At 36.2% G+C, this 22,323-nt stretch overlaps 2 protein-coding genes across 2 annotated transcripts in view; both read left to right on the forward strand.

Moving 5' to 3' along the window:
• The first annotated feature begins 894 nt into the window (after window positions 1–894).
• On the forward strand, window positions 895–16,376 carry flj11011l (probable ubiquitin-conjugating enzyme E2 W-B). The gene is made up of 6 exons (XM_038268668.1): window positions 895–1,031; window positions 4,396–4,487; window positions 9,373–9,475; window positions 13,936–14,091; window positions 14,175–14,250; window positions 14,331–16,376. Exons 1-6 carry the CDS (start codon window positions 1,017–1,019, stop codon window positions 14,342–14,344), a joined length of 456 nt encoding a protein of 151 aa, XP_038124596.1. The 5' UTR covers window positions 895–1,016; the 3' UTR covers window positions 14,345–16,376.
• A 1,271-nt stretch (window positions 16,377–17,647) lies between these two features.
• Window positions 17,648–22,323, forward strand: part of stau2 (staufen double-stranded RNA binding protein 2) — a 120,272-nt gene continuing 115,596 nt past the window's right edge. Inside the window, exons 1-2 of the mRNA XM_038268656.1 lie at window positions 17,648–17,730; window positions 21,856–22,063. Of these exons, the coding sequence (XP_038124584.1) occupies window positions 21,865–22,063 (199 nt within the window). The 5' untranslated portion in view covers window positions 17,648–17,730; window positions 21,856–21,864. The remainder of the gene's footprint in view (window positions 17,731–21,855; window positions 22,064–22,323) is intronic.

The raw sequence follows: 22,323 nt of genomic DNA on the forward strand, positions 1-22,323 counted from the left end.
TTTGTACCTTACTTACGCAGAAAAGCATGGCTTCTTATGACAGATTTATTTGTCATTTTGTTTACACAAGTGTAAAAGAAAAAGAACTTTCATTTGGAACAGCTCTCTGGACAATTTCATCTTTTTTTTAAAGGTGCAGCCTTTAAAAATAGTAAAATAAATAAATATATATATATATATATATATATATATATATATATATATATATATATATATATATATATATATATATATATATATATATATATATATATATATATATATATAAATCTTTTTTTTATGCCCTGAGATCCAACGATCAGCTGTTGCTCACTGTTACTTTTGCCCACACAGAACTAGGGAAGAAAGCCTTTAGCTACGCAGCTTCTTGTGCGTGTTTTTTTTTTTTCCCAAAAAAACTGGAAGTTGACTGAGTTTTTATCTTTAAATGCTTTTAAGTTGAAAGTGAATTAATTTGAAGCAGCCTCAATGATCTGCAATTATGTTTTTTTTTTTTATGTACCTGTCATTTATTTCAATGTATCTTTGTTTATCATGTAACTTAGCTGCCTCTTGGCCAGGACTCCCTTGAAAAAGAGGTTTGTAATCTCAATGGGATTCCCCCCCCCCCTGGTTAAATAAAGGTTAAATAAATAAAAAAAAGGTCAAATTTGATCATAAATGTTACAAATCCATTATGAGATATTATTTTCAATTGTGAATCATGATGTTTTAGTTTGGAGGTTTATTTAGCCCTCCTTCAGCAGAGGTCAATGGCTGACGTCATGTGGGCTCTAGCTTTTTAAATTCCCCATCTGTTTTTTTTTTTTTTTTTTGCGTGTTTGTTGTTTAATTACTGCTACATCTCTTAACTCCGAGATACATTTATTATTTAACATAAAACGATTGAGCTGGGTGAAGGAGCGCTATTTTAAAGCAGCCGGAACTATTCCTCGTTGTCAAAACAACTTCTCTGGTCACGTGACAGTCTGACGCACCGTCCTCCGCTCTGCGCTGATGCAGGGGGGGTTTCCATCATGGCGTCGATGCAGGTAAGGATACTATTGAGAGCGAGCATATATTTGTAATTTACCGGCTCGCCCTTTTTGCTCTCTCTCGGCTGGTTACTGTCGGTATGTTTGCGTTTGTGTATTCGTCAAAAAGCGGCACTGACATAGAGGCGGAAGCCATGAAATGTGTCCTTAAACTACTGTGGTTCGGCCGCTGGTCTTTTTGCTAGCAACACTACTAGCTCACCACCACCATCATCATCATCATCATCCACGGCAAAAGCTGAGGAGAACTGGGAACTGTTGATGCTTCGCTGTAATTTTCGTTGTTTCTTTCCCCCTCATTAGTGACTACGGCTAATTATTACGAGAGATATAGTTAGGACATTTTGAGAGTTATTCTTTTAGTTTTGTTCAACCAGTTCCACAGCCTGCTAACGTCACGGTGCGCATTTGAAGGCAGTTTCAGGTAGAGATACAGGTGTTTCGCTTACATAAAATAAAAGGGGAAAAAAATTAAACAGCCCCTAAAGAACATGTTGTCTACACAACGTCTGTAGTATGATTAAAATCTTTCCAACACGAATTTAAATGATCATTGAGGTGCTTTTTTATATTAATTCAAATTACATAGTATGAGGTTTTCTCTTTGTCTCCAAAAAAGAAAAATAAATCTGGGAAGGAAAACTCCACATGGGGTTAGCTTTTAGCGTTGATGTTATATGTATGTCAATTGATGGGTGTTGTTTCTATTTATTTTAGTTGTATTTGATTTTGGTTTTACAGCCCTTTGAAATTGTGTTATCTTCAGTTTATGGGCCTTTGATTGAGGTGCCAGAGAAAATGCTGAATACCTTTTTACTACCTCTTTGTTTATTAAAGAAAGACTGAATGTTATCTGGTTGTTAAACAGCTAGTAATAAAGGAATGCCAGCCCTCGCTCCTATTAAGCTTTCACCTGAAAACTGAAAATTATGACTGAGTTTAGAAACTTGATCACGATAGATATATATTTTTCGTAAATAATACTGTCCAGTGTAAAAACATTGTAACCTTCGTATTTAAAAAGAAAAGTTCTACACTGTGTGATTGTTATACTAAATCATGCCTGTTCCAGATTAAACAAGACAATGATTTCCATAGGTGAATGTGGCCATTTAAATCTAAGCTCAAGACTCTTTTTTTTTTTTTTTTTCAGACAGGCTTTTAACACAGAAATGTGAAAACACTATTTGTTTGTTAATGCTGCTTTGTTTGGTCTTTTTTGCTTTTTTAATTGCTGTTAAATTTCTTTATATGGATTTTGTGATGCTAATTGGTTGCCTATAATGCTATATAAACAAACAAGCATACAATGAGAACACAAAAAGTCTGAAATAGTAAACTATTTTTTAACATAATTGAAAATGGCCACATGGTTATTTTTGAGGAAGACCAATATTTGATAGTCTTACGATGGAAAAAATATTGGTAATTATTATGATGATGTCAGTTGATATATGGCTCTTCTCATTTTTATTATTTTCTTTATACTTCATCACGCTGCGATCCTTAGCATTTTGTGTAGTGCGATTTCTGCTCCCATGAGACACTGCCCAACTAAGGGGGGTTGCTGGCCTAGTGGGTTAGAGCAGTGTGCTTGTGATCTGAGTCTCTGAGCAAAGACCCTTAACCCCACACTGCTCCCAGGTTGCCGCAAAAAAAAAAAAAATGCAGAGAATCAATTTCGTTGCTCTGTGCTTGTGACAGTGTCATGACAATAAAAGCTGGAAAACCTAAAATATTGCATTAACATGTAAATTGGAAGTTGCTGATACTTGAATATTATAAATACATTAGTCAACATTGTTCCATCTGCCCGAAAAAACCCCTGCTTGGTAATGCACATATTGACGATATAATAATGAAATTATCTTTCTATTCTTTTTTTGTGTAATACAGTAATCTATAACATGGGAATTTTCTTACCGCCCAAAAAAAAAAAGACAAAAGGGGGACTTTTTCTTACAGCCACAGCATTGCTACAACCCTCATATTGGTTTTCTATATGCAAAAAGAAATATGAAATAAAAAATAAATCTTTTGGATAAAGATGTAAGATTATAAGGAAAACATTTAATCACATGATTATTGTGTAATATTAAAACAATGCAACTGGTTGTGATAAATCCATATTCTTCTCACACTGTTTTTATTTATATCTTGATGGAAGCATCACTTTAAGTTTTAGTGCTAAAGTCTAAATCATGTGGGGGTGTTGAGAGCAGTGAGAGCCCATCTAACAGACCAAATGCATGATGGGACCGATGCATGGTAATTGAAATATAATAGCCCTCCATATATTGCATCCATGCATTTCATTTTCTTTTGTTATTGTGCCCACATTGTTATTGAGATGACAATATTAATATTGTATTTTTAACCTTTTCAATCTTTAACAGCATCTGATACATCTTTGTAACTGTATCTAGTCATACCACTACCTCACCGTTGTTCCTTACCTACTACACTTTAATGTAAAAGTCAATCCACCTGTATATAAGCCATCTTGATTGGACATATGTCACCTCTAATCTCTGTGTTACACCCTTGTATTTTTTATTTTTTATTTTTTTTTATTATTTTTTTTATTCCTAATGCACCTTTTCCTCCTTGTTTGCACGTTCCTTAAGTACTATGCCAATATGTGACCAGTGAATTTCTCCGCTGCGAGATCAATAAAGCTCATCTAATCTAATCTAATCTTCAATATCTCTGAATGATAAATGGTTGTTTTTTTTTTAAATCACAAACTTACTAAATGAATAGACTTTTTTTATAGAGAGATTAATGCTTCATAGTTGTATTTATGCTTTTAGTTGATCCGCTAGTTTTCTTAACTTAGATATAAGGTTAGATTTATGATATCCTAATAACAGTTTGAGGCAAATAGCTAATGTTAAGTGGGCTGTCTGGCTAAAATTATTATAAATAATACTGTTATCCTCAATGAAGTTAATATTGGCTAATATGGTTTAGAGCTGAAGCAATTAATCGTGATTAACAGTTAAATAAAAATAATAGCAAATTTGGTAATCAAATTAAATCACTACCTAGAGTAAACACACACAGATTCTAAAGCATACCATTTGCTGAAACAATAAACTACGTACAGAAGTAATTAATGCAAAACTCTTAAAGATGTAAACTTTTCTATTTAGGATCGAAAATATTCATATATATATATATATATATATATATACACAATAAAGGTTTATATTTCTTATATTTATATTGCCCTAACATAATTATGTAAAATTGGAACATATATAGATTTTTTTTGTGCTTTTCTGATTCTTTTGCATTATGTTTGGTGCTATGTTGAGACAGAGAAGTAAACATAAACATATATTTTTTTTTCCAACAGAAAAGGCTTCAAAAGGAATTAATGGCTCTGCAAAATGATCCACCCCCAGGAATGACGCTTAATGAGAAAAGTGTACAGAACACCATCACACAGTAAGTGTCTCTGTTTCTGCTGTTTTTTAATTGTTGTTGCTGAATCTGTTGATGAAATGCTATTGTTCTGACCATGTGTGGAGAAAAGGTTGCTAGGGGTTTGGAGGTAACATGAAGCTTGTATTCATTCCGGTGACTGGCAGTTCTGGCCCGTGAGAAGATTGCCTCTAATGCTCGTTGTCACTAAGCATTTGAATAAAATATTCAATAGGTTTAGCTGGATGACGAGAAAGTGGCTGCTCAATAACCTTCATCTTTGATTCCCTTTCCTGAAGCCATGTCAGTGTTGTTAAGGTGTGTTATATTTGTTAGCTAAGAAAGATCTTTGATTTTTTTCCTTAAAAAACATTAACACTACCATCAAAAGTTGCTGCATCGTTCTAATATTCTTTAGGTGGCAACACTACTGGTTACTGGATCAAAATATGCTAATGTCTCACCTGCTTAGCAGAGATGCAAATAGAAGCAAACTTAAAACAGCATTCATGTGAAACAATGTAGGTAAAAGTAGCTTGAAGACTGATGTAATCTGCTGACATTTATTATTTTGTTTAGCTGAAACAAAGAGACAAGTTTATCTGTTTTTATTAAGACTTCTGATAATATTCTTCCAAAGTGAAAGAACACAGAGGATTATATTGTTAAGTTGATTTTTGCTAATGTAGAAAATAAATATTGTATGTTTTTATTGTTTCCTTATTACTTAACAATCACCTGGATGAAGCCGATGAATGTTTTGCATGACTGACAAGTCCTCTAACCAGTTCAGCTGGCTTATGCACTCTCTCTCTTTGCATCATGGGTTTTAGATGGTATGTATGGGTGTGTCTCTGTGGCCTGGAGTTCTGAAAATCTCTGCTAGGATTTTAGCTCAGTTGGAGTGAAAGACAGCTGTGGGAATAATTCCTTTGTGAAATTAGGTTGACTTTGTTTTCACTCTTACTTAAAGAATCCAAACAAAATGGAGGATAAAAACCTAAAAAGAGACACTTGCTGTGATGTCTATGTTGTGACGGTGTGTTGTCAGTTTGATATCCTTTGTTTATTGTGCACTTTGTCTCTGTTGCTCATTTGATTGTCTTGCTTTTGCTGGCTGTGTGTGGTCATGGAAGCCAACCAAAAAGGAAATGGCCATCTACAAACCTGTTGTGTCAATGCTGCAGTATATTTCCGTAATTTAACCAGTCCACCCCCTCCATTCGCAGTTTCTCCAAATGGTTTAATGTTACTCTTATTGGTTAGATCATATTATCCGCAGACTAAAGTAAATTTGATAATTTTGAACATTTTGTCCTTGACTCTGCTTTTAGCAGACATCATTCACAGTTGTTCCTGTTGTATAAAGATCAGTGAAAGTTTGTTCATTCAGCTGCAGACCCATGATGCTTGTCTTCATTTGTTACTTTTTAATGAGACTAGAAAATATTATAAATCTATTGAACTTGTTATCCTCATTGCCTTTCTGTAAAAAGTCTGGAGATTTTCACAACACAAAAACTAGATTGAAATGAAGGCGACAGAAAAATAAATTTTAAAAATGAAAACAAAGGCTGTGTTCAGACATCCGCCCTAACCCCTAAATCCCTTAATCACGTTATAGAGCGGAGACTATATAGAAAACTTTATAGTGAACTCAGTTATCTGGCCACTCAGACAGATGATCACTACTTTTTACTCACCGTTGGTGACTCACAGTTCCTGTGCCGCCTTTGTTATTTATTGCCGATACAACGAATCCTATAATGCTTTGCAAGAAGAGATCTTGCAAAGCATAGTGGGAAACGGATCATCACTACTTTTCAAGGTGCTTTGTGGGAAATTGAGGATTTCCGGGTAGAGCATATTAATAGACAAAAAAGTTTTTTTTTTTTTTTTTTATCTTAAATGCAAAATGTTTAAATTTTTTTCCCCACGATTTTGGTATAATTGCAGCTCATGGTGGGTCGCTCTGTCAGCTAAAGACACGTTTTAAAGTCTCTACAATCCAGTTAACAATTTTTTGATTGCTAAATCAGTTGACGATGTATTTCAATAATCGATTAATCACAATTAATCTGATCAATGGTTTAAGGCCTAGGTGTAACCGTTATATAGTGCCCTATATAAGTAGTATTTCTATTCTATTTATAATCCGATATGAATCCAAAGTGTTGTTTGCCTTTGAAACCTATTCCATCAGGGTTTTTTTGTGTTTTCTTTCTCTTAAAAAAAAAAAATCACATCTAGCATTTCTCTGTCATCCAATTTTTATATTGGAGAGGTAGACACAAGGAAAACCAGCAAGTTTGCAAATTCTATTGTTGATTTCATTGAAATCTGTCATGATTGATTTATCATATATTTATTTTTTTTATTGTGATCGACCTGAATGGCAACACTTTATTTAACAATACATAGAGCAAAACAAACACCAAAAAAAACAAAAACATCTTAGATTGTTCCAAGACATTTCTCTGAACTAAGAACAGTCTAGGTTATGACTGTCCAAGGTCTGGTTGTATTTAGACTAGAGCAGCTATACAGATACAAGTGTCCAAAATAATCTCTTAAATCAATGTAGGACGAATGTTTTCTGTTTTTCAGTAATATGATGCTGATTATTTTATGTCCATTAACTATTTAGGTAATCAGAAGGGTTTTTTTTAAGTTTAAATGCAGCCTTAAAAAGTAGGGTTTGTACTCTTTCATATGTTACATGTGTAATTTCTGTTTGATTATAGAAAGTTTGGGAGCTCAAAACATTTAACTTCTGCCTTAGAAACGCAAATAAATTTGTTCTACCATGAGATTGCTACCAAGTCTGTAGATTGCCTTCTGAAGTGAAAATAGATTTAGTTCTCCAAATCAGTGGATCATCATATTATTAGCAAACCACTGTCAAAACTGTCACAATGTCACTGGAGCCAGACAGAAATATTTTTGATTCTAGACTCACTTTAAATAAAGTAATAGTTTTCTTCCTTTTGCTGACAGAGCACACTGTGTTCAAAGGCAAATGACCAGGATAGGCTTATTTAAAGCAACACTGTAACTTTTGACCTAAATATTTGCCTGATTTGAGATATAATAAATACATTTTTTGCATCCATCTGCAGCACTTAGTGGGTATCGACATCGAGTCTCTGTTCGGAATGCCTCTCTCAAAACCTAGAGCTATAGGGAGAGGCTGTCTGGTTTGGTAGCAGCTCAAAGGTTGTTAAAACATTAAGTTCAAAACACCAGCAAGTAGAAGGTATAAGAAACAAAAATATCAACAGTAGTATAATAGAAAAAAGTACAGGCTGTAACCAGAACGCTACATTTGATCCAACATGCTGTCTGCAGAAACCATTGCAGAGCTGGTACCTGATCCAAACCTTAAAGTCAAAAACTCTTAAACCACACAGGAGCAGCTTTCTGCTTATCTACTCATACCTAGTTTATTATGAAAGGTTACATTGAGTGTATCTGAGTCTGAGGACACTCACGTACTGACACACACTCCTTCCCTTTGCTGCTAGTGGCCACTGCTAATGTTAGTAGGCTAGTGGCTGAAGAACTAATTGAAGCTAACTGCTTTCCTTTGCCTGAAACCATTCTATCCAACCTCAGATCCTGATCTTGTTAAAAACATGGAGCTAACGGCCAGACATGAACCTGAAGAGATAAAGGCTCAGACCGCTAACTAATTTGAACACATTTTCAGTTCTAGGGATGGACGCGTTTTCCTAAAACAAAACATGCCTTTATCTGACAGAATGACCCACCTTGAGCAGCATTTATACCAAAATTGTAACAAAAATATGTAGACGTTTTTCATTTAAGATAAAAAAAAAACAAAACAACTTTTTCATCTGTCAATATACTCAAGTGGAAAAATTTTGTTTTACCTTGTTTATAAAAAAAATCTTTTTTAAGGAACCTTTTGCTATCTGAATAATAATTGATTAATCAAAAAAAACTATGGACAGAATGATTAACTTGCAAAATAATGGAAAACAGTCCATTAAATTGGTGAACCAGCGCAGAGAGACCTTATAGGAGTAAAAACACACATGATAAACCAGGATGTTCCAGGAATTTCCCTCTCCCTGTCTCCCAAATTTTAAGTCAGCAAGCCAACAGTTGTAAGAATAAAATAATCTTGCCAGACACATCCAAGGACACAACCCTTCCTAAAAGTCCTGGGTGGGATTATTTTACATTGTTCAATAGCGTCAAGGATGCAGAATGCACCTTTATAAAACTAAAATATTCAACAAGCTCCTCAAGTTTTCGTCTAGATACCACCCATTCAGCTGTGCTGCATGACAGTGCAGACTCAACTTCTTAAACAAAAATTACAGTAATAGGAAAGTGAAGACATGATGAGGCAGAAACGGAGGGCATTATGCAAAGCATTTGAACATGATAGAATAAGACATGATACCAATAAGCACATTGATTGTTGCGGTTTCACTTAGTTTAAGTACTATACGGATGTATTTGGTGAAGTTTTAACATTTTATTCAGATGACATAATGGCCTGAATAATAGCGTATTGTTTTGCTTCTGCCACTGATTGCTGGGTTGCCATGGAAACAGAAAACAGCATCACATCCACTTTATTAATACAAGTGACAAGGGGGGGGGGGGGTTTCCACTTCTGGAAAAGTACAAGTGCTTCTCTTATCTTATTATCTTCATTTTTTCTTTAATTCAGAAACAGTTCTGTGTTGTCATTTTTTAAATAAGTATAGGTTTAACAATGTTTTTTTAATTGATGTGAAGAACATCTTACTTCACATCTACTGCCCTTATTTTTTACCTTACTCTTGTTTATCCTTTGTTGACATAAGGAATGTTATGATTATTTTTGTTTGAGTGAAATTCCAGACATTCTAACATTGTTTCCCCCTTTTTCTAGATGGATTGTAGATATGGAAGGCGCACCTGGCACGTTGTATGAAGGAGAGAAATTCCAGCTGCTTTTCAAATTTAGTAGTCGATATCCTTTTGATTCACCTCAGGTAAGTCATTGACCAGTCTAAACATGTTATTTCATTACCTGTCTTCATTATAAAACCAATTTGAATTAAAGATTGAGATAAATTCTGAATGGAAAATAAATTCTGCTTGCCTATAGGTGATAGACTAAAGGGGTTATAGAATGCAAAACTGAGTTTACATTGTCATAGATGAATAAAAATAGTTCAGTGGGTAAAATGGACGTACAGAGAATTTCAGACCCCATCGACACCTCCTTTCTCTGCAAATCTCCAAATATCATACTTTCACCATAAAACGGGGGAATCCAAACAAACTCCCGAATTGACGTAAACTCTGGGATGGTCCCTTATTTGGTTCTGGCCTGTACTTTTGTCATGCCCTGAAATTGACATACAGACCAGCGCACTGGTTCACTGGCCCAAGAACATGAATAGCGGTAGATGTAAGCCTCCAGTTTAGCTGTTTAGCCTACAGTTGGGTTTACTTCTACAAGAATTACAAAGCAGGCAGTTTCTCTTTTAAAAATGAGCCAGAACCACTGGCTTAAATGCAGAGTTCCAGGCTGCAGGGAGAAAGGGAAAATTTTTCACAATCTTCCCAAGGATCCGAAGGCTCGACAGGCAGGGATTATTTTTGTCTATCAGAAGATCCCTGCAAAGTTTGATGCTCGCTGTTCAAAGCATTTTACCAAAGACAGCTTTCAAAATCTTGGACAGTTCAAAGCAGGATTTGCTAAACTTCTTTTACTGAAACCAGGGGCTGTTCAGACCGTAAGGCCATCAAAACCGCAAGCTGTAAGTATGATTCTGTCGCTAAGCTGTTGGTAGCATTGCTAGCATATCTATTGTGACCAGATTTGGGTTTCTGAAAAGGAAGGGGGGCGGGTATGAAGTGTCGATTGCTGTGCTGCAGCCTGGAATGGACCTCAGCAGAGCCGCCATGAGCCACCCGTCCTCAGCAGAAGAGGGGGGGCTGGGGATCCGTAAGGCAGGCGGGGGGGAGCACTAGGCTGCCGGTGTCCAGGCTACTGTCACGGGGCCGGTTCGGTCGCTCCGTCCCCCGCTGGCTCCCTGCCCCCGTCCGTCGGGGTTCCTGGACGAGCCCCGGAGCTGATGGCTCGGTTCGAATGCCTGGTGTGTTTCCACTACGTGCTGCACTGTAGCCTATCAAAATCCCGGACGATTTTGAAATTCCCCCCGGACATTTTTTAGGCATGAAAAGTAGGACATGTCTGGGAAAAAGAGGACGTCTGGTCACTCTACCATATCAACAATTTTGATGTTTCAGTGAGTGAGTGCTTGTTGCTATGATGCTTCTTTGCTCAGCAGCTTCGCTCATTGTAAACCAACCAATCAGCGCACAGCTCATCTAAATATTCATGAGCATATCATAAAAGGAAAAAAAAAACAGTTGTTTCATTCTAGGGCTTTTAACCAGGCTTGCATTAGGGCTCATCAAACAGCAACTGTGCCATTTTGAGCCCAACCAATGTTACACACCCTATTCAGAGACCTTAAGGACCAGCACCACATACCCTATATACTCATTCTATGACCCCTTTATTGTTGTACTGCCTCTTTAAGACTCTTGTGCACATCCGTTTTTTTTTCCAAGATATGATTGACGTACACAGATCTTTAAATTAGGATGGTAATCGATTGACAATGCATTCAGAGGCAGAAACTTAAACCGACATTTAGTAAGACCCAACAGTGGGAAGTACTCTGCTGAGACTTTTTTTTTTTCATGACCCGTAAAATTTAAAGAACTAGTTAACATAGCTGTCCTACAACAAGATGTTGTTCATTATTGATTTTTCCAGACTAAAGGCCATTCCTTGAACAAACAAAAACAAAAAACAAAAAAAAGCCTGCTGGCCAAATAGACTTAAAACATAGACTCATAGACTTTTTTTCACTGCTGTGCTACAGTTTCCTGTCACAGAATGTGAATTTGCAAGTATTTTTCTTTTAATGAATCATTGTGTTTTTGTTTCCTTACTGCTATGTTTCCTACAAAAAGTTGAGCATTCTTTTTTTTTTTTTTTTTTATAATTGAACAATATAGAAGGTTATGTCTTCACAATACCTTTTTTAAATGTCTTACTTTAGATTTATTTTGAGGGTTTTCTTTTTTAGCTTCCTATCATTGGATGTGATTTGTATAATTTTGATTTAGGTGAAACAAACATGTTAAAGCAGGCAAAGCCCAAATGCAGCCCTGAGTTTCAACCTTTACCTGGGTAATTAGGAAATATATGTATGCCAGATAATGCATAAAAATAAAACAACACATTTCCACATATCCGCCAATCCTAAACCCATACAGTGATCTAATGCAATAAAATCCTGAATTTAAAATCACTTGAATAGGATAGAGCAGGGAAAGTAATGGCGACACTTAGTTTCATGAACCCTTTACAAGAACAACTTCTCATCTCACCTCTGAGACGCAAGAAAATAATTGCTGTTCATTGTTAACAAATATTTTTAATAAAATATACACTTAAAACATTAACTAGCTCACTTTATATCGTTTTATTTTTCCTGAAAAAATTCCATTTAAAATAATCTTGATGGTATAAACTAATTTGCATACAGATGTCATTGCATTTGCTAAATATTTTCAAGCAGTTCCCCGTTGCTTATTAATGAAGCTGTGTCCCTCTGCATATATGTCCAAATTGACATAAAGAACAAAAAAATGTGACGTTTTACACATCTAGACTAAATTTATTTGCTACAGCTTTTTAGGAGGTTTGTATTCCTCTTTTCCTTAAAAACTGTAACACAGGAAATTAGTCAGTAGAGCCCTCTACTGATCATCTTTAATAGTTCACCCATCTGAAGTCCTTACTGCTATATTATTATCTATAACTCTATGCATACATACAACAATACATTTTGGTTATATACACCAATTCAAGGCACGTTTTCTCTGTTGGTGCTAGAGTTTTGAAAACGTGTTCCAGAATGGGAGGGTTTAAAAACTTCCCAGTCCCTGGTGTGCATGAAAAACCATTAGTTATAACGAAGCCCTGGAGCAGTTGAATGCAAGTTTAGTGGGTATTGTACACTTATACAGCATAACTGTTATGGAGCAGTTAAAAAGCCACAGTGGTGGTTTTATATGTCAAGGTCATGTGAAGAAGCAGATAAACCTCGACCTATGTCCATATAAACAGTGAGTCGCTGTGTTCTTCAAGTTTAATGAAATGGTGGCGCCTTTTTAAAGTCGTAGGGAAGTCATATTTAAATGTCAAATCATTCTGGCTTAAGCATGTATATACATTTACTCTTTATCAGACAATATTGTCCCAAAATATAGAAAATTTCTATTTTGAAAAATAATCCTATCTTAAAATATGTTTTTTTTCTCGTTATCTTATGCCAGTAAGTTATACGTCAGCTTGTACACCTAAATCGGCCAATCATATATCAGCGGTCACCTTCACTGGAAAAAAAATCGAAATCTAGATAAGTAATTTTTTATTAAAATAGGTAGATTTGTTCTTGGATTGAGGAGGTAAAAGAGACACTTTGCCAATGGAACAAGACAATTTACTCTTAAAATAAGAAAACACAATTGCATTGTCTTATTTCAAGTGCATATTATCTAATTATCTTATTTTAAGAGTAAAAAATACTCATTCCATTGGCAAACTATCTCATTTAACTACTCAAATTAAGGTTAAATACACTGAATTTAATTGTTTTTCCAGTGTTTTTTTTCTATGCTGTATTCAGAAGTCGGTACGTTAGTAAACTGAGTTCCCACAAAGTAATTTAATCTTTGTAGAAACAGATTGTGATAAACCTGATGTTTTTGTGAGGAAACAAATAGCAAAGATCAATAAACACTGTAGACGGATAAAGCATGGGTTTGAGAATAACTTTCAAACAACATCAAAGAAAGTACTATTTAATCCATCGTCCGTATGGGTAGGATTCAGCAGGAGATTAGCTAAAACCCAGCTGTCTCCTAGGCCAGGCTTGGAGGTTGTTTATCAGAGAAGCAATCCAATGGCCTGTGGTATCTGTGGAGGAGCAGCAGAGGTCCTGTATTCAGGTTATGAATCTGTCCGAGAGGCCAGTTATGTGTCATCCACCTCCATGTCTGACCTTTATGAAACAGTCGCAATGTGAAAGCTGTTAAGAGAAATTTAAGAGGTCCAGCTTTTCGGGACTTAAACTGTTGAAAAGATTCTGCTCTGAGGAACTTTTTTTTACAGAGGGAGAGTCTAATAGTTGTTAAATGCTTTTACAGATTTATATTTGTAACATCTTTTGAAATCCCATGTATTGTTTTACATGTTGACTACATCAAATATAGTGAACATTGTGGTTGTATCAAAACAAATTTTGAAAAAGTGATAAGAGGGATGAATACTTGATAAGTTTAACTTTCATATTCTGCATGTGTTTCTTTTTCTGTGAATTGTCTGAATAACCCCAGATGTTTGTTTCTTTGAATAATGCAGGTAATGTTCACAGGAGAGAATATACCTGTCCACCCTCATGTGTATAGCAACGGTCACATCTGTTTATCTATTCTGACGGAAGACTGGTCACCAGCCCTCTCTGTGCAATCAGTTTGTCTTAGTATTATCAGCATGTTGTCCAGCTGCAAAGAAAAGGTACCTCTGGATAGAGAAACATAACACTTTGCTTGTATTCTGAATTCTGTAACCTTTAAATCCGTTTTTTTCTTTTTCCGCAGAGACGACCACCTGATAACTCGTTTTATGTAAGAACATGTAACAAAAATCCAAAGAAAACAAAATGGTGGTATCATGGTGAGTAATTTGTAACACATTTTGTCCTGTTAAAGTTTGGATACGGATGGTCCAACTTATTTCTTTTTGTCCTTTCACAGATGATACATGCTAATGTACAAACTTTGTTATAACTGTAGAAGAAAGACGTCCTTCTGACCTACATAAAGCACTTTTTAATCATTCAGTCTTTGAACTCTGACCTTTGACTGGAATAATGGACACCATACGGTGGAGGCTTGACTGCATTTTCCAAGCGGGCAGTTGGCTGCATGTTTTAGTTGGTTGTAACATAGAAAATGAAAATAAACGGAAATTTAGAAGAACCCAAGATGTATAGTTTTTGGCAAACGGGATATAAATGCAGCAAGAAAAGGGAGGAAGATTAATAGGGAGACTTAAAAATTGCTGTTTTGTTTGTTTTCTTTTTTTTTTTTTGTAAGTGTGTGTGTGAATTTAAAGGTACTTGTGGTGTGCAATACCTACTGATGGATGCATGCTTGGGCCTGCAAAGAGAAATCATTTAGTAATAATTTTTTCTAGAATGGATCTGACCCATCAAGCCCCAAGAAAATGCTTCATCTGTTTTTCTTTTGTTTTTATGCACTGTGAAAGTATCTGGTTTGAAAAGGAACTACTTGTATGTAATCCATGACTTGCAGAGATATTGTAAGCTTTCATTGTTTGGAAACCACTGTAGAGAGATTACATTATTTTTCTTCATCTTCCATCTGGAGATCTGGTTGGTTCTTCCTTCTGTGGAACAAACGGGGATAAAACGGATAAGCCGATGCATCTGTAGTCATCCGAGGACCTCTGTGCACATCTCCTCGTAAGGTTGGGGTAGTTGTTGCTATTCCAGCCTTCAAGGTGTGCTGCAGCCTCTCTTCCACTCAAAGAATGTCTGTAAGAGAACATTGATTCATTTTTATATGTATGATTATATATATAAATATATATTTATGTATTTTTTAAATTAACATGCTTTAATTTTCTGTCTTTGAAACATTTGATTTTAAATCTGCTTTTGTACTTTTTTTCTGACTAGCTGATACTTTGGAAAGGGGTTTGTTTTGAAGGGTCAGTATGTTTTTCTTGTTTTTCTTTGGTATTTTGTAATTTAATTTAAATCCTTGTTTGATCTCCAGAGCAGCAATGAATGATTAAAAGCGGAGTTGTTTAGAAAGCTTTCGTGACGTTCCCCCTGTCAGAGTTTTGGCTCAGGTACTTTTTTCAATAAATCACCTCAAAAAGGAACCTATTAAATATTTTGAATTTAACTATATTTTCAGCAAAAGAGACTGTTATGTTGTAAAGTTAATACATTGAAAATATTGTATATAGGTCTTTAAAGTGCGTAAGATGCATTTAGTGTCTGGCTTAATAATGAAAGCAGTGCTTTATTTCAATGGAAGTTAGCATCTTTTGCAAATTCTGGTATGTACAGTCAGTTGCAGACATAAATTGGTACAGAAAAGTATAAAGTTTTACAGTGGGGATGCATGTGATTTCAAACCCTACCCTGTCATACCAATATCAAACATAGCGAGAACCTTTAGTCTTTCCAGCCTTTAGAAAGTTGCTTTCAGATAATTATGACAAAGCTCACCTTTAGAGCCTGTGATCACTCCATTCCTAACTTTTATCTGGTAAGATACTTGAATTTTCCAGCTTGGGTTGTTCATATTGACTTTTTTTGGGGTTTGGGGATGGGTTGATCTAGCAGAGTCTCTTGAGTGAATGCGATGATGCCACTGCTGTCTCAAAAACTACTTAAAGACAATGATTTGCTTTTTTTGTCATTATCCTAATGGGTCTTGAGGGCTGTAATTTTCTTAAGAGGACAAAAGATAAAGAACAAGTTGCCGATTTAAAATAAGTCCTTTATCCAGCAGGCAGTAGATCGGGAGTTTTAAGAACTTGAGTGAGTATGTTACAAACATCTTTTTTTTTTTTCTTTATGGTTATTTTGGTTGTCTTTTTTTTCCCTCAATGTGTTTTGAACTTTTAGTTTGCAGGTTGTGAGTGATAAACACTAATAAGGGTGTGTTATTTATATTTAAAACTTTTGTTCTGGGATGTGCAAGCTCCATGTAAAAGGTGCCTGTTCATTTTCATAATCAATAAAGCAAAAATTCACTTTTAAAGATAAGTCTCTGTGCTCAGTTTGTCTAATTCGTCTCACTGAATTTTGAAAACTAAATGGCCAAGATAAAGAATACATTCAACTTTTTTATTTTCTTTAGAGACTCTGGATTTTAAAACGTAAAATATGCGTTTTGACCATGTTCAAACCTGGCCCATTTTCAATAAATTGACAAAACTCACAAAATTCAAATTATTAAACCTAAGCCAAAATACAAAAAGATTAAACATAAAATGACTGGGACAGAAATATTTGCTTTAAATTTGTTTATATAGGTCATAGACTTAGACTTAATTGTCATTTTGTACAAAGAGAGTGTATAAAAAAATTTTCGTTCAGTACAGCTTTCAAGACATTTTCATTTTCAAAGTGCAGCAGTGATAAAAGGTATGTAGCAGTGATAAATGTAAACATACAACTTTGTTAGTTGTGTTAGATGATATAGATGTAAAATATATATATATAGCTCTTGCAGATTTATTTTTGTGTACTTGAAAAAAATTTGCAGTGTTCTTAGAGGATTCCTTTTAGTTGGAAACTGGTCTTGTATGCATTGCATCCTAAAAAATGTACTGATTAAAAGATAATCTAGTAAAATTGGGAGACGTGGTCCTGTGGCGCCCTCTACCGATCATAGTGGGATGGTTCACAATATCCGAGGTGCTACTTCTCATTTCAGACTTTATAATTTCTTTAACAGTGGACAATAAGAAACTTTTCAACGCTTTTAAAATGATTCATCACTTTTATACAAAGTCTGCGGCCTCTGGTTTTAAACAACATCCGGAGTTCCTGTAATTTTTTATTAATTTTGAGGTTTTTGAGCCGTTTTCAACGCCTTTCTGCAATAAGAAGCACCACTATTACATTGGCCGTGTTATAAAAATACATATTGTACAGAAATGACAAGCAGATTTTTTGTAAAATACATTTTTAATTCACTGTAAATGGGTGGCATATACTTTACATTCTATAAATAAACCAAAAGGATATTTTTAAACTGTGACATCCATTTAAAAGCGTTGGATAAGGATTTGAGTCAAAAGTTAACTTGTAGCTTCGAGGTAGCAAACCTGGACTGAACCATTTCAGCCTTGCGGGGGTCGCCGATTCATTCAACCGTCATAAACATCAAGCTATCGCCATATCTACTTAAAAAAAAATTTATTAACACAATATATATAATAATGCAACTTAAACTCAAAATACCTCATTACTAGGTGATTATCTTCCACCAAAGTGTTGTTTGGCGTTTTTATTCGGAACAATAACTTGGTACGTTCCCTTCTTCCATCCAGTTCTCTTTAGTGTTTGCCAATGTTGGAGGTGTAACTGGGGTCTGGCCCTGGACAAAGGTAAAAAATATTACCTCTAAATGTTTGTCCCGTCGTCGTGAGGTAGTCACGAGGCGTTTTGTCACGCCGTTGTCGTTCTGTGCGTGTTGTTGGAGGTTGGCTGAAATTTCTACGACTTTTCTTCGTGAAAGATTGGGCGGTGTGGAGATGCTAGCAAAGAGAGGGGGGTGTTCTCGGCCGTTCAGCCATGATGAACCTCCACCGGCTAAGCGAGTCTACCCAGAGGTGGTCTGATTAAATTTATCGTTTTAAAAAAAATCCCAGTGACCCACTCGTGGCAGTAAACACATTTGGCCATTCTGTGGCTCCATTTCCAGGCGCTGACATTAAGAGGAAACGTCGCTTTCTTCTGTGTATCGTTAGCTTCCTTGCTAAGCTGTGCAGTAGCTGGGATGGATGGGCTGCAAGCAGTCAGGCTGAATCCTTCATACCTTTTATTCCTGTCAACTTGCAGTGACACACAGTGATAAACCCTGATCTGTGGCTGTTTCACTACAGGTAGAGTTGCAGCAGGAGGAATGAAAACACAACTCCCCCCTCCGAGCAAAAATAAAGTGGCAGGCTGGAAGTACAGATTAGCAGGGAAAATGTAAATAACATGAAGTTCAATCGGCTGCATGCATGTGTTGTGCCTTATGGAGAGTTTTTCGATTAAAATATAAAGTGCAGGGTTGTTTACATAATTTAATCACGATGTGTGTGGTTTTACACAAACCCAAAGAAAGGGAAAGAAAATACAACCACTGTGCAAACTGCACCCATTTCCATACCTCAAAAACTTTTGTATATATTGCATGTGGTAAATCTATGGAAACAGATTAGCAGGTTCTGACCTTACTTTTGCCCTTTATTCACAACTTTTCCTACTTTTGAAGCCGTCTTCAAATTATTCCAACCCTGTTTGTGGTAGGGATGATTAGAAGCTGTTTGTTTACCTTTATTTAAATAATGTGGGACACAGTTATTTAATTTATCCTAGCTATTTAATAGCCATAGTAATCATAATACTGAACCATAATGTTACACTAGATCTAAATGATCTAAATAGATCAGGCTATCTCTATTGATGTCTGATCTGTTCTTTGGAGTATCGAGTATTAATAGCTCAGTTATTCCCATTTAGAGATAAAGTTTGTGGGAGGAATCAGGGGGGAAGAGATAGAAGCTGGCTGCTATTTTAGTTCAGTGTTGTTGAAAAATGTTTTAGAAAAAAAGTTAGACTTCTGATGTGAAATTTGCGATGCTTGGATTAAAGTCAATACTTTGACTAGGCGTTTTAAAAACCTGAAATCAGAGGTGGTTATCTTTTTTCTTTTATTTAAAGTCTGGGTTACTGGAGTCTAAAAAACATCAAAATAACGTTTTCACCTGGTTCACACATATACCCATCTCCCAGTGGCCGAAAAATCAGTTTAAACCTAGGAACAATAGGCTTTTAGTGGTAGTTGGAACAGCTCACTGACACGTGTCTACCTGGGTCAAACGACTTTGCAAGCGATCAGTGTTAAAATCGCCTTGGCACGCTTTGGGAACACCAGACCTGATTCTACGCCCTAATTTACATTATGCTATTTAGCCCTAAGTACGGACGTCAACACACCAAGCCAGCCACATCTGACCTAACAAACCCAAAAAACTGTTTACATTCAATAAACATGGTGCAGGACTGGTGAGAGGGATTTGGAAAGGTGATGGAGTGAAACAAAAAAGCACACTTACTACGCCCTGGCTTCCTTACACATTGCTCTCCATTGTTTACTCTCCTGATTTCTGGTGACATCTTAAATGCTTACCTATCATGATGGTGTCACCAGACACGCAGCTGCAGGGGGTCGGATGCCAAGCAGCTTGCCAGCGAGGGTTCAGCTTTTTTTGCAAATGAGAAGGGAGCCAAATGCAGATTGTTAGCTGGTCAACCCATGTTTGAAAAACCCACTTTAACCTCCAATCTCAGTGGGAAAGAGGCTAAATAGATGGGTGTGCTTTTATCTCTTATCTGCTCTTGAGTTAGTATAAATCAAACGTCAAATCAGATAACATTTATAAGCAAATGTGTTGATGAAAATGTTTTGGTGAACTCAATGTTGTCATTGATCTTCTGGTTAGTTGATTTCTTACTTAAACTGAGAATTAAACTCAGCTTTATATGAGTACGGATAACCATGTAAGCTACTAGATTTTCTCTCTAATGAAGATTGTAAGAAAAATCATAGGTAGCATCTTATTTAGTGGGCTCAATTCTCCTAACCTGACAACAGCCAGATGCATGTCTCGCTCCGCCCAGCTCCACTCACATACATCTGGGAACCCGCTCATTGAAAGTGATTTCCCCAACCGAATTTATGGTCTGTCCAATCAGGACGCAGGGCGGGTGTGTCCTGGAGTGGAGAAGCGACCGTGAGATTCCAACAACAATGGCGGCTCGCATTCAGGAAGCAAGCGTTAGCATTGATGCTGCTATTTCTTCTGTGTTGTCTAATCTATCTGATATTGTTTCATCAAAAGAACATCAGAGAAAGGCTTTGAAGGCTTTTGTTGGTGGAAACGATGTTTTCGCCCTTCTCCCGACCGGATTTGGCAAGAGCTTGATCTACCAAATGGCTCCTCTTCTCACAGCGTCACGGGTTAGCTTCGGTGTGAGTGGTTGAAATAGCACGTCAATAAAGATGACAGACAAGTGGCTTATCCAATCATATGCAAGGAGTTTTGATAAGGCCCAGCCTTCAGTAAAGGCAATTCCTATGGCGGGTTCCCAGATGTATGTGAGCGGAGCTAGGCGGAGCGAGACATGCATCTGGCTGTTGTCAGGTTACAATTCTCCTGCTTTCAAACAAAATCTACAAGTTTTTAGTGGCGTTGAGGTTTTGAAAGTAGCATCTTTTTGATGTGTGTTTGTGATCATTGTCTCCTGATTCTCAGAGGTGTGAACTCTGACTTGGTGACTTGACTCAAGTCAGATTCCAGTTACAGGTTTGTTGACTTAAATTTTGAATTTGACTTGAATACTAATAAGTTTTGACTTAGATTTGAGTCTCTTTACCTAAAATAACTGCTATTATTAAAGTAAAACATTTACCACTCAGAATAAAGTTAATTTACGGATCTGTGTTCTTTGTTTACATAAAATTTTTAAAGATAGTTTATTATATTAATGACCTGAAATTGAAACCATAGAATAGATATTAGGCTTGATGTGTGTCTTCATAAACTTGAAATGACTTGGTCTTATGCTTTCCCAATCCTATCCACGTTTAAATCATTCAACCCAAAACAAAAATTGATATTTTTTTTAGATGTTTAGAAAAAGTTCCACTGTCGCTGAAATTTAAATGTCAAACTGCCATATTTTGAGAAGGATCCCACTAAAACACGAGCTTTCTCTAAAATCTATAACTTGAGAAGATTTTCTACTTGCCCCAATGGACATGTTCAAAAATGTCTGGTCAGACAAAACAAAGATAAACCTTTTTGACCTCTTTTCCTTTAAATCAAATAACAAACTACCGTTGCTGTCAGTCGTGGTGGTGGCAGCATCATACTGTGAGGCCGCCATAGGTTGTAATTCATTGCGCAAAGGATTACTTTCTCTAAACTCTTAAAATCGTTTGAACATTTAACGCTGCAGTTGGTGTAAATATTGGACTGTAATCATTGAGTGTGTATGTTTTACGTTTTTCTTTAAATGGATTCTGTCCTGGAATCTGGATGTTTTTCTATGAGCTTGTTCCTACAGGGAAACGAGTTGGATTTCGGTGTGTATTGTTTTGCTCTGACTTTCACAGTCTGCCTCCTTTTGCCATTGGCAGCACTAACATGAGTAAAGCGCTCTGGAATAAAGCCTCATTGTTTATGACTATTAGCAGTGAAGGGATCAGAATAACTGCTCAGTTTGGAGTCACTTTTCCAGGCTTGGAACTCAGATCATTTCTAAAATATCTTAAATGGATTTTAGACTTTTATAAATGTGTCTATAGTCCGAATAATTAATTTCCTGTTAGCTCATAAATGTCTTATATTTAGATGATTTGTAATGATTTGTAATCTGAATTGTGACTGCACTCTTTTTTTTTTAAGTGTTTTGTTAAACCACTGAAAGCCAAAGGGGAAGTTCTTGTTCTCTTCCAGGAATAGAGCATGGCTCAAGTGAAAGTACAGACCACAGCGCCCCTGGCTGGTCCTGGCCTCTCCCCTGGAGTTCCTCCGACGGCCATGGCCAGCCCAGGACCCCTGGGTCTGCAGCCCTCTGTCAACGGCACAGGCCCGGCCCCCACACCCGCCTGCCCTGCTCCTGCGGTCGGATATGGGGACGCTCCTGTGTCTGCCACACCGCCAGGTACAACAGAACCAAGCAGAACTCTTTGTCGAACATAACGTTTGGTTTTTTAATCTTTTGGTTCTGATAATGTTTTTGTATCATCCTTTGTTTTAAATCTCTCATCATAATCATATTGCATTAGAATAGTTGTTTATGAGAATTTTACCAAATAAATAATGTATCTTGTTAGCTGATGTGTTAGATTTATGGTGCTTTAATTAAAAGCCCGAGCTTTAGATTGCAGCTTTAGATTCATCCTAACTAATCGAAATATTGAA

The sequence above is a fragment of the Cyprinodon tularosa genome, unplaced genomic scaffold (genome assembly GCF_016077235.1).
Source record: "Cyprinodon tularosa strain WSP-4 unplaced genomic scaffold, ASM1607723v1 ctg707, whole genome shotgun sequence".
Taxonomy (NCBI): domain Eukaryota; kingdom Metazoa; phylum Chordata; class Actinopteri; order Cyprinodontiformes; family Cyprinodontidae; genus Cyprinodon; species Cyprinodon tularosa.

Coding starts and splice junctions, on each gene's coding strand:
- flj11011l (XM_038268668.1), top strand. Junction 9,476..13,935: donor ATCCTTTTGATTCACCTCAG/GTAAGTCATTGA, acceptor TGAATAATGCAG/GTAATGTTCACAGGAGAGAA. Junction 14,092..14,174: donor TGTCCAGCTGCAAAGAAAAG/GTACCTCTGGAT, acceptor CTTTTTCCGCAG/AGACGACCACCTGATAACTC.